Genomic DNA, 12,740 nt, shown 5'->3' with positions numbered 1-12,740 from the left:
GCAGCAGCAGCAGCAGCAGCAGCAGCCATGCTAATTTTAACAGCAAATCCTCAGCCAAAGCCCCATACAGGCCCGCTCCGCTACCGCCGGGCTTCTGAGTGTCACCTCGGCTTCTGCTAAAGACGCAGTGTTTGTTGTTCAAAAAGGGAGTAAGGGAGAGCGAGTGAAAGGGTGTGGGAGAGAAAAACAGAAAATGTGAGGCTGCCCGGGAGTCCTCCAACATTAATTTCCCCCGGACTTTTTCTTGGAGTGACAGTAAAACCTTCAGTTCTTCTAAAATTAGAATGGAAAACATGTGAGGAGGAAGATGGGCAGGCGGGGGCTTAAAGGGAGGGAGGAAGAGGGGAGAGAAACCAAAGCTGCAACATTAGACACATGCATACACACACACTGTACATACATATGCACAGCTGAGTTCAAACAAGTGTACTAGGCAAAACAATGGAGATGGATGCAGAGCCAGACAGATGTGGAACATAGCAGCAGACACCATTTATTTCGTTGTAAACTGAATGTATACAGAGTTTAGGTCGCTGGTTGGACAAAACAAATCCGTTTCTGAGACCTCACCTTGTGTTTTAAAAAATCTGATGCGCATGTTTACTATATTATAACATTTTATAAAAAAGTATATTTGAATCAGTTGATAGAAACCAAGCCCGAATCAGGAGAACATCTTTCTGAATGAATTGCTCCGTCTGCTCACAAATCACTCATTCTGATCTCCCGCCTGCTCAGATTCACCCCCCCCCCCCCCCCCCCCCCCCCCGCCACTCACCTTTGCAGATGAGGCCCTCCTTGGTGATGGCCTGTTTGCATATATCACAGCTCTTGGCCTTCTTGAATGGCTTTAGCTTGAAGGTGTGTGTGTGGACGCCCTCCAGCTCGTCGGGCTGTGGGAAGGAGAGGAAGGAAGAGAGATCAGGAGGGAGTCGGTTGAACGGATGCCAGCAGGTCCACGGCCAACAGAAACACATTTGGGATCCAGCAATGATATATTCGTCTATGGCTGCACAATGAGGGGCTTGATCTCAGTCTATGATGGTTTCAGCTGACCGGTTCCCTTATGTCTTTGTTTTATAGAACATTATGTCTTTTTTTTTTTTACTTTGACTTAGATGACTTCTTTCTACATATACAAGAAAATATTTCTCTTTTTTACAGTGAAAGTATTTTTCTTCTGGCTTAAAAAACGGATGATGATAAATACTCATAATGGAAGTCATTTATTGAGCAAATTGCCAAATATTCACTGTTTTCCTTCTTTATAAATGTGAGAATTCTTTGCTTTTCTCTGTTTTACACCTTTGTAAATTGAATGTCTTTGAATTTTGGATTGTTGGTTGGACAAAACAGGCAATTTAATGATGCAATTTGGGCTCTTTAATAACCCTATTTTTTACTATTTTCTGCCATTTTATAAACTAAATTATGAACTGACAAATATTTACAGTTTAATACATTGATAATCATTAATTGCAGCCATGCTTTAACCCATCTAAAGCTTTTTTTCTGAGCTAAGTTTATAGATTAAAAGTATAAATAGTAAACATCGCATTATTATCTAATCCAGTTTTTCTTGGATAAAATATGTTTTCTTTATATGATCGAAGACCAAAAAGACATGTTCATAACCTAAATTATTTTGTGTCACAATATTGCATCTGCATGCACTCACACTGACACACACTGACATAGTCCACCCACCAGCAGAGGATGTTTTCACTTTGAAGTTTACTAATTAAATGACTAATTAATGATGAAGAGGAGAAAGAAAAAAAATAAGCCTCACAGCAGCCAACAACCTCAAAAACTCGAGGAATGATGTATGGCTGTGTGTATGTGTGTCTATGTGTGTGTGTTCATACTGTACTGTATAGATGTGCATGTGTGTGTGTATGTGTGTCTATGTGTGTGTGTTCATACTGTACTGTATAGACGTGCATGTGTGTGTGTGTATGTGTGTCTATGTGTGTGTGTTCATACTGTGCTGTATAGACGTGCATGTGTGTGTGTGTATGTGTGTCTATGTGTGTGTGTTCATACTGTACTGTATAGACGTGCATGTGTGTGTGTATGTGTGTCTATGTGTGTGTGTTCATACTGTACCGTATAGCTGCGCATGTGTGTGTGTGTGCATGTACGTGTGTGTGTGTATGTGCGTGTGTGTGTGTGTGTGTGGTGTATGTGTGTGTGTTGTGTGTGTGTGTGTGTGTGTGTGTGTGTGTGTGCGTGTGTGTGTGTGTGTACATAAACTGCACCAAAACCTGAGCAGAGTAGTGAGGAATGAAAGATGCATACATTTATTTTTTGCCCCCTAACAGCAAAGATATTGAAACACAGATGATGATGATGATGATGATGACGAGCATGATGAAGGTGGGGTTATTGCATGTTGCTTGCTGGGAGAATAACAACAAGGGGGAACACCAAAGACCTTCCATGAGTAATGTGATTTCTTGTGACATTTCCAACACTTTCAAAGCATCGCTATGTTGAAATCTAATTTTCCTTCCAAAGAGCTGCACATTACTCAATGTTGGTTTGATTAGTTTAACCCGGAGCATACAAAATGCAGCCAAGAACGCTAGAACTGGGTCACTAGAATTCCCTTGGAAGGTGCCTTAACTCTTAAGCAGCTCAACCTGACACTGAACGCTTGAGAGCGTCATCAAATGACTAAAAAAGGGTTTTTTTCAACAATTTTCGATAGTGGTATTGATACCAATAACAGGACTTTGATACCGGCTCCTGAACGACACATTTTTTTCTATACCAATTCCATAAAATCCATTTTACATCTTTACACATTATGGCACAATTATTTATTTTTCAGCTCCTACTGCGTGAGACCCGTCTCTGTATGTAACGTAGAGACGTTCCTGTCTGTCTCTACGCCGTGTAACAGCCAATCACCAGCATTATTAGATCTTGGTAGAAGCGTGCTGAATGCCTATTGGCTCACTGACGCTGCTGAGATTTGCCACCTAGGTATTGAAATATGGCATTGAATGACGAAGGCATTTTTTGATACTCAATGCTAAAACATATCCAATTCATTACCCAACCCAGATGCTTTTAATCAGGTTTCATTCTATTTGTTTGGGCTAGTTTGATACTATTCAAATTCATTAAAAAAAAAAACACACCAACAAGAAAATGAAGCGGTTTCAAGATCTGCTCTTTTCTTCTGACAGTTTCTTTCTTGTTGTTCACCTTCTAACACCCTACTGGATCAGCGAAACACCTCTCCTGAGCTCTCTTTTCCCAAATCCACTGTCTGAACAACCGCCTTTGGTTAGTCATAATGTTGATGTCATTTCCTTTGTGTATTTGTGCAGCTGGGCCAGTCTGGGTTGGGCACTGCTGGACTGTGAACCTTTTTAATGAAAAACAGTGTTTTAAAGACAACTTGTTCCGACTATCACCTTAAAAAAGGAGGAATGAATGAGTCCCTTCAGGATTAATTAAAACAAATGTAACCAATCCCATTCATCATCTGAGAGGGATTCCAGTTCTGTATTATCCTCGGCTAAACATGGAGGGATTCTTGTCAATGCTGCATCGCTTCCCAAATAAAATAATCCCAGTAAGATCCTATTTCACAAGCTTAAGTGAAATAAATCAAACTCCAATGTCTAGGAGCCAGTTTGTGTCCAGCAAAAGACGTTTAAAGATTATTTGTTGGCCATTTTTAGGCCTTTATTGACAGGAGAGCTGAAGAAATGAAAGGGGAGAGAGTAAAACTCTATATTCGCCCAGCAACGTCAATATTCCGCAGTGAAAGTTGATTCAACCAATCAGTTTGGCTGCATGACGAGTTGAGATTCTGTGCACGTCAGCCCCTCTGCAAGCCTGCAAGACCCAGATCTCCCTTCTCTTCTGTGTGGAAGGGCGGGAACATTCACGTGTATCTCCTCGCAACAACTTCAGCTGTACTACTATTACTACCACAGTTCCTCTACTACCACAACTAATTCAAATCACTAGTACCAGAACTACTCCAACTACAAAGGTATAGGATGTGGCTCACAGATGAAAGCGGGACTAAGTTGTGTAATCCATTGCTTCATTGTCTTTGAGCTCATTTGTGCATTCTTTTTGAAGCTCCTTGGCTTTTTTTCTCGCATTCACTCCACCCCCTCTCTCTCTCTCTCTCTCTCTCTCTCTCTCTCTCTCTCTCTCTCTCTGTGCCACAGTCAATTTGGCTCAAAGCGTTCGCAAAAGTGTATTTCTCAGCGTTTTCCCTCCCCTATCTCCCTAAATCTTAATGGCTTTTGTCACGCTGTGACACGCTCGCTATAAGCTCCACAGAGGAATCATGGTTGGCCTTGGCTGCACAGCACAGACGCAGCATATTACAACAGGTAGCGTCAAACAAACAATATGCTAACCTGATAATTCCTGTAAAAAAAAAAAAAAAAAAAAAAGGTAATAATTTACAACCAGGCTGGTGTCCATTTCAATGAAGACCTTTTTCATTCACGAGTTGACGTTGAACAGCAGCTCAGGTTTACACGTAGACAGGCCGCAGACATCTCTTCCACACACACTTTCATTAAAGTGAAGGGATGTAATCTGAACTGACCGATATCCATCAGGAGTATCAGAGGACCGCTGAGATGAACAAATGCAAAACGGTGTGGAGGGAAAACAAAAGAGTATACCATGGGAAATGATATGTATATGTATATATATATATACGAATACAGAGTGTATATATGCCCCTATTGAAACTGTTAAAACTGTTTCTGATGACTCTTTTTAAGTAGAAATATGTCAGTGGAGTCTTTTCAAAAATAAAATATGTATATATAATGTATTTTTTATTTTATAATATATATATGTACACTACCGGTCAAAAGTTTGGGGTCACTTACAAATTTCCACTCCCCTCCATTATAGACAGAATACCAGCTGATCTGAGTGGGTGGCAGATCTTTAATGTAATATCTGCATTGACCATTATGCACAACCATTCTTTCAACGTTCAAAAGGCACATTTTGTTTACTAATCTGATATTATTTAGAAAAAACTAACTAGAAAAACATTGGAGAACCCTTTTGCAATTTTGTAAGCACATAATGTAATTTGAAAACTGCTGCCCTGGTTAAAAAAGCAATGCAACTGATCTCAGATGGTATTCTGCCTATAATGGAGTGCAATGGAAATTTCAAAGTGACCCCAAACTTTTGACCGGTAGTGTATATATATATATATATAAAACTATGAAATTACACAGGTAAATGTGAAAAAGTGAAGTTATGTCCCAAAGAATTGGGATAAATTTGAGTGAAAATAAAAAGATTTCCAGACTCAACATATAACAACCATAACTAACTCAGATGGACATCAATAGCAGCTGAAGCACCTTGGTGCCACGCTACAGCCCTGATGTTAAAGATGACCTGGCAGAAAGCCGCCGGCTAAACCGATCAGATGCAGCCAGCTGTGTCACAGGCAGGAGCCATGGTTACCTGGCTGCCACGGCAACTGGGGTCAACATGTCCTGTCAAACAATGATGGATGAGAGAGGATTAAAAACAAAAGACATAAGAAAACATACAACCCACGAGTTTGCACACACACACACGCACACCACACAACCACACCACACACACACACACACACACACACACACACACACACACACACACACCACACACACACCACACACACACACACACACACGTGAATGCACACCCTGGCATACAGGCCCACGGTGAGTATCACCACAACAGGAGTGCAAATGGTTCTTGGATGGCTGCCATGTAGCATCTGGGATTCAACTTGTTTTTCAGAGAGAGGAGGGAAAAGGGCCTCGGCAGCTTTAAATGGCAACTAATCAACGAAGAGAAAAACAGGGTCATACTTAGTTTGTGCTGTCCACAGTGGAAATAACCCTCAGAGTTTCAAAAGCTCACACACAAACTACTGTTTTATACTTCTTCTTTTTTTTTTAGGGAGTAAAGATGTTAGTAAAGCTCACAATTTGGCATATAATCAGAAAGCCAGTGCACTAATGAATGCCATCAGTTTCTTAACCATCCATGACAGATTCTATTATTATTATCCAATACAAGACAACTTGCCTCCTGATGTTCATATCAAGAAAATGTTCAGAACTTCAGAATTAAGTAATCTGTGACGTAACTGCTGTTTCTGTATGCTCTAAAAACTTACTTACTTTTACTGAAAAAATCTACTTACTTACCAATGTAAGATTCTTCTAAAAATAAATGCAAGCTTGTGGATGACAAATGATAAGATTGAGCATCTTTGTAAATGCAATATGGTGAGCCAGAGAGCCCACATAGTTCAATCACCAAAATAATGGACATTTATCACCAAGGGTCTCGCCAAAATGAAGAAAACCAAGAGACTCTCGACCATCATGACCAAAAACCTACTGCCATGCTGAAATCTTCATAAATATTCAGTCAAGATGGTATTTTTTTTTCAAAATAATACCATCATTCCAGCTGCCAAATTCAGACTATTGACAATTATGGACACTTTGAGTCACTTTTAAGGGTGTGGCTCTATTTAATGGAAGCTGTGCCTTTGACTCCTAAAAAAAAAAAGCATTCATCCAAAGGACAAGCCAACACAGAAAAGTGAAAAATCACAAGCCCTGTCATCTGTTATGTTAGGAGGGGAGTCCCAGGGGGGGGCCTGGAAGAGAAAATTGAAAGGAGAGTCATGTAGAGAGATGGCAAGAAAAAGAGAAAGAGAGGGGAAGGAAAATGGATGAAGATGGAGAAAAAAAGGGATAGAGTAAGCGGGTTAAGAGCAAGGGATGGAGGAGGAGGAGAGTAGGTGTTTTTGTGAGTGTGTATGTAGCCTGTGTGTGTGTGTGTGTGTGTGTGTGTGTCTAGGCGTATAGACAGCAGGCCCAGTAAATCAAGGCTCTGTGCTCCTCTCCCTCAGTTGCACTTAGCTAATGAAAAGCATCACTACGCTACCTCGACCCCACTTAGAGCCAAGACGTGGGAGCAGGAGGGAAGTGAAAGGAAGAGAGGGAGATGGGACGACTCTCTCCCAGGCACTACTCTTTCTTTCTGCATGGACACAAATCCGTCCTGTCACATACAATATAACCAATAAGAAAACATACATGTCTTTAGTCATGCATGCACACCTAAAGATTGAACTTCAGTTATTTGTAGACAGTCAAGTGTATAAACCCACAAATGTGTCCTCTATTATGATGGACAATATTCATGGGAAATAGTTATATTCCTGTGGTGGCCACTTTGACAGGAATTATATTGACTCCCTACCTAATAAACCCATTAGAGACTAAGTTGTTGATACAATTATTAGGTCATAGTACACCACCTGCACGGTAAAAAGAAAAGGACAAAGACAAAGTTAGCGGCTAGCTGGTGAACATAGTAGAGGATTCAGCTGCTAAAATAGCAGATATTTCTCAGGGGTGAGTGGAGACCAAAAACAGAGATAAAAGTAATATCAGACTTACATTAACGTGGACATAAACACGACTCCAAATAAATGCTAATATTGCTCCGTAACCTATCATCTACAGGATGTGTAGGTAATTTGTTTGCTCTGATGATATGTAAATTTTGTGTCCCCAACTTGTTTATGCTGCCCCCAAGTGGCCAACAATACAAGCTACAATACAAGAATGTGTGGCAGTTGTTGGAGATTACAGTTAACACAATGAAGGTCAACACAAGTTTTCTATGGATACAAATCTGCTCTGATATGTTATTCTCTCTCTGATAGGCTATGTCTCTGACCCATAAACTCCAGCCCTCTAAAACTACTACAACTAGAACTGTTGGGTCATTGTAAATTCCGGAGTGTGGTCTATCTGTAAAGTGTCTTGAGATAATTCTTGTTATGAATTGATACTATAAATAAAATTGAATTGAAATTGAATTAAAACTACACACATATAAATATTCTCAGCTCTGCCAAACAAACTTTATTCTTAATTGTCATATACACAGAGTGCAACGTAGGGTCATTTTATCAAGAGAGGAGAGTCACAGTATATGGGTCAATGTATAAAGTCTGGACATTCTGTTTATGCCATGTGCATTTTCAGCTGCTTCATCTTGGCCCAGATACTCTCTCTTTCACACTCGTACGTCAACACAAACTTCCCCACTTCCAGCTCAAGTCCTACATATGTGGCCAACATGGCTCATCTAATGGAAAACTACACATGGTGTTCTGTTACTTTTCAGCTAACCTATATCCGCCTTGTTTCGGCAGATGTCTCTCTTTTGGCCAGATGTCACCTTCAGCTTTCTTTGTGTGAGAATTTTTAAACTCAGGTGGATTTCTGAGGACTATGTTTAACCGCTCCTCAGATCTCTGCAGGGTAAATCCAGACAGCTAGCTAGACTATCTGTTCTATCTGCGCTTTGCAGGAAGGTCCGGCAATGCGAGACTACTTTAAGTTAGAGTCTGCTTGAATTGAAATGAATGTGCAGTATCATTTTGCATATTGATGTAATTTAACGCAAACCCTGTAGTCCAATAATTGTTCAGTGAGAGTGTCTCCTAATGTGCAATAACCGTCTATGGAGTAGTGAAATAAATACTGCCCTTTAGAAACTAAATCCAGAAGGTTAATTTAGCTGTTTTTCTGTCTTCTTCTCTGGGGCACAAAAAAATGTGGGTTTCTTTTTAAAAAAACATGTGAAAATTCTTGTTGATTGGGTTAAGATTGGTGCTCTTTGCTCCTCTCTTATTCCTACCGAAAAGACTATTTTGAGACAGCACAGGGGTCATAGAGGCTGCAGTAATTATTCTCTTTCCTCTTAAGGCGGTCCACTGTAAGATCTATATTATGTGAGAAAGAAAATTGAGGGAGTGAGGTGTTTGTTTTCAGAACGAGTCACTACCTAGCTGATGGACGAGGTAAACAGAAGGAGCGAATGAGTCACCCGGACAAAAAAAAAAAGAAAAAAAGACAAAGAGCGCCAAAATCAGCTCAAACGTCGGATGACATGACTCACTGAAGTCGAGCATGAGGAACAGGCCCCACAGAAACTAACAGGAAAAAGAGAAAGTCCTGCACCCCCCCCCCCGAGATGAAAAAGCAGAGCCACACCTGCTTTCAATTTCCACCAAATTGAAATTCGGTCAGGCACAATGGGCGCCTTTGTGAGACAGAGAGCGAGAAAAAAACAAGAAATGAGAAGCACAACAAGAGGGAAAAATGAGAACCAGGATGAGATTTGTAATATTTTTATGCATATGAGTGCGTCAGCATTGACGTGTTTCCTATTCTACAAAGCTAGTTTCATAAATTCACGTGTTTTTATAAACACACAAAAACAACTATGGTGGACTTTCAGCTGTTTTAAGAGTGGCGACACTTACATGGTATGATATACGATAAGAATGCTAAGGGGTGTCACACTTGATTTAATGCACACACACAAAAAGTTGTGTTTTTTGAAGATTCCTCCAGCGATTTTGTACTGCACTTCCATAAAGTTGAGCGACCCTCAGGAGGCAGATTTTAAAAGGAACTGTCCAAATTAAAGTAGCAGAGGCTACGCTATCCTGAATTTTAGTCCATAGTATAAGTCAAACTGGATCCTAAATTTCCCATAATGCAACTTAATAGCATCTTTTCATTCCCTCCCTGCATGGTAAACAGTCACATCTTTCAAACTCCACAGCTCAGTTTGTAAGGCAGCCTTTCTAATATCAATTTGTAGTGATACCTTGATGACATCACTATGACATTATTAGGGTTATTTACTTAAAATATTTGACAACTTGTAGCACCAGCAGTAATCCAAGTAGTAAACTGATCTTTATGTGTAAAATTGATGTAGTGCCACTTTAATGACAGAATTCATCGGACGTTTTATTGAAACTGTGTGAGACTCATCATCACTTCTCCCTCACCAGCTTTAATAAAATAAATAAAAACTGTCATGTCAAGGAGCCATGAATTAAAAACATAAAGCAATGCAGGTTGATTGAGGGGTTGTCCCGTGCACTTCCATTTATGAACATTTTTACAGTAGGTGGGAAAATATCTGATGGGACAGTGAAATCTCATATCAGGATAGTCATTGTTCTGGTTATAACCCCAGAGGGGCTTTCTTCACTGTGATTATGGGTACATCGGTGATTGGTAGCACAGAAGTACCCATAATCATAAAGCATGTCGCGCAGGCTGGTACTAGAGATGGTCCGATATTAATTTTTGCTTTCCAATACCGATACCAATACCGGAACTTGTGTATTGGCCAATACAGAGTACTGATCCGATACCAGTGGGTCATATATTTTATTATGTTTTAACAGCTTTATACTACTATCCCTGTATGGATGGAATATGATTTCTATATTTCTTGTCAGTCTGGCTCAGGTTAAACTCTTTGTGAAACAGGAACAAACACAAACAATGAACGACACAGAACTTTCTTTATCATCCAGTTTGATAGTCAGTTAGAACAGAAAAAGAACATAAATATACTACTTTAACCTAGATTTTCTTTAGGGCTTTATTACGTGGTATCGGACCGGTGCATGAACTCCAGTACTTCCCGATACCGAAACCAGCGTTTTAGGCAGTATTGGAGATGATACCGATCGGTATCGGAACATCTCTAGCTGTTACCTTCTTTAAAATGTAAAAAGAATACTGTCAAGGTTATGTTTTATTGCTGAAATGTAGACATTCCTGGAGAAGCAAGGGGATCCCCTATAGAAACAAAAAACAAGGACAAATCCAAAGAATCTAAAAATATGTATCACATCAATCTGAATATTTACAATTTTAAGGAACTGATAAGTCACATCTTCCCGTGTCTACGCCCATACTTCATTGGAGTATGGATCAGTGTACAGGAACATAGATACGAGCTCAGGATGTTTTATTTATGGCGCTGAGTACAGTCGATCCCAGTGGACTGACACTGTGTGTGTGTGTGTGTGTGTGTGTGTGTGTGTGTGTGTGTGTGTGTGTGTGTGTGTGTGTGTGGTGCGCAAGATCTATGTGAATCTACAATATGACAGCCCCCCTGCTTATGTGTGGGTGTGATGTTCTATGGATGCATACGTTTGTGAGTGTGTGAGTGTTCTATGTGTATGTATGTGTGTGCGTGTGTGTGTGTGTGTGTGTGTGTGTGTGTGGGTGTGCGTGTGTGTGTGTGTGCAGTTGCTATACTGTTTACGCGAGTGTGAGATATGATCAATACCAGGTACAGACACAGAGACACACAGATCAATGAGGTATGATCATGAAGTCTAGGCTGCTTATGATCATTAGCCGGCTGCTAATGAACTTGCGATGCCATGTTTGCTAATGAGCTCTCTCGCTCTGTCTCCTTGAGTCAATCCAGGGAAACACACACAACACACACACACACACACACACACACACACACACCACACACACACACACACACCACACACACACACACACACAAAGAACAAGAACACAACATAGACATAGCTTTGAAATGTAAGCATATCTGTGCTCCCTATATGTGTGCAGGTGTGTGCGGTTGTGTGGACATTTCCTTAGTTGTGATATAGCTATTATTTCAACTGCTTCTACACTTAATGGCCATCTACAGTACAACGTTATCTACAGACAGATCTTCTGAACTTGGGCTGCGATGCAAACTTCGGTATGAGATGTGGGGGGCAGAGTAGTGCACAGCGCCCGGGGGAGGAGTGCTGAAGCTGGGTCGCGGGCTGGCTGATGGTGGCCTAGCCGCCTGGAGGGAGGCGCCTGGTCACATCGCATATAAATCACCTGGTCACAGATACGCAGAGCATTGTTTAGCCGGAGTGACAGGCCACACTCTCGGAGGACAGTCTCAAAGATACAGTACCACACGCCATGCAGGCATATACACTCACGCACAAATGCACTGGTTGGAAAACGAGAGCATGGAGGAAGCGCCAGTAAGAGTTGGAGGGATCTCTGGCTGCAAACAGTCAGCCTGTGTGGCAGATGGACAGCACATGAGGTCCCTGCAGAGGCCGTTGACCAAAAGTAGAACTGAGTGCAGTTTCATGTCATTTGGAGGCGGGCATTATGATTAAAACCAAAAATATCACTATTGTGTACATGCTGGACCAAAATGAACTTTTATGTCTCATCTTTTTTTTCTTTTTCGAACCAACAGGATAACGTTAAAAAATAGTTCAATAGAGATTGGACACCGCAAACCGCAGATGGTCACAACCTCCAAAAACAACACGATACAACATGAGATGACTTGACCCTTTATACAGTATTGGCAACTACTTAAATACTATAATAGCTCAATAATTGGGATTTATACTCAAACAAAAGGATGCTCTCTAATACTTTTTAGATCTATCAAAATCAAAATCAAAATGTTCATTGTTGCTTGTAAAATGAAGAAAAGAATATCTGTTGAGTGAATTAAAATTAAAATGGGTACGTTATAGGACAAACAAATACCTTGCTGCTTCTTTCTGAGTAAATCATTTTACACAAACAAAAAAAAAACACGCCACTAATTGAAAATATATTTTACTGTGAAATTAAATATTGGAATCAAACTATCCAAATTTTCAATTTTTCAGATATAATTTCCGCTTAGAGGTGTAGTCCTTGTCTTTTCAAAGTAAACTGGTAAATATGATGCTGTTGCTATGATGCTGCGGGGAATTAGCCACCCAGCCTGCACATAGAGATGCCAAGACAGATTCATTACTCGAGAATTTCGTCATTCAGCGCGAGCTAATCACCTAGAAT

The 12,740-nt window shown here is 40.5% G+C and overlaps 1 protein-coding gene across 10 annotated transcripts in view; it reads right to left on the bottom strand.

Annotated features, from left to right (window-relative positions):
• Nucleotides 1–12,740, bottom strand: part of tns1a (tensin 1a) — a 92,084-nt gene that overhangs the window by 68,492 nt on the left and 10,852 nt on the right. For all 10 annotated transcript variants that reach the window (XM_032506819.1, XM_032506820.1, XM_032506812.1 and 7 more), the window contains exon 2: nucleotides 779–893. Coding sequence is in view for 9 of the 10 variants with exons in the window: in XM_032506820.1 (XP_032362711.1) it covers nucleotides 779–893 (115 nt within the window). In the remaining variant the exon portion in view is untranslated. The remainder of the gene's footprint in view (nucleotides 1–778; nucleotides 894–12,740) is intronic.

This window comes from Etheostoma spectabile, chromosome 24, assembly GCF_008692095.1.
Source record: "Etheostoma spectabile isolate EspeVRDwgs_2016 chromosome 24, UIUC_Espe_1.0, whole genome shotgun sequence".
NCBI classification, from domain to species: domain Eukaryota; kingdom Metazoa; phylum Chordata; class Actinopteri; order Perciformes; family Percidae; genus Etheostoma; species Etheostoma spectabile.
This window is presented reverse-complemented; position numbering and strand designations above follow the sequence as displayed.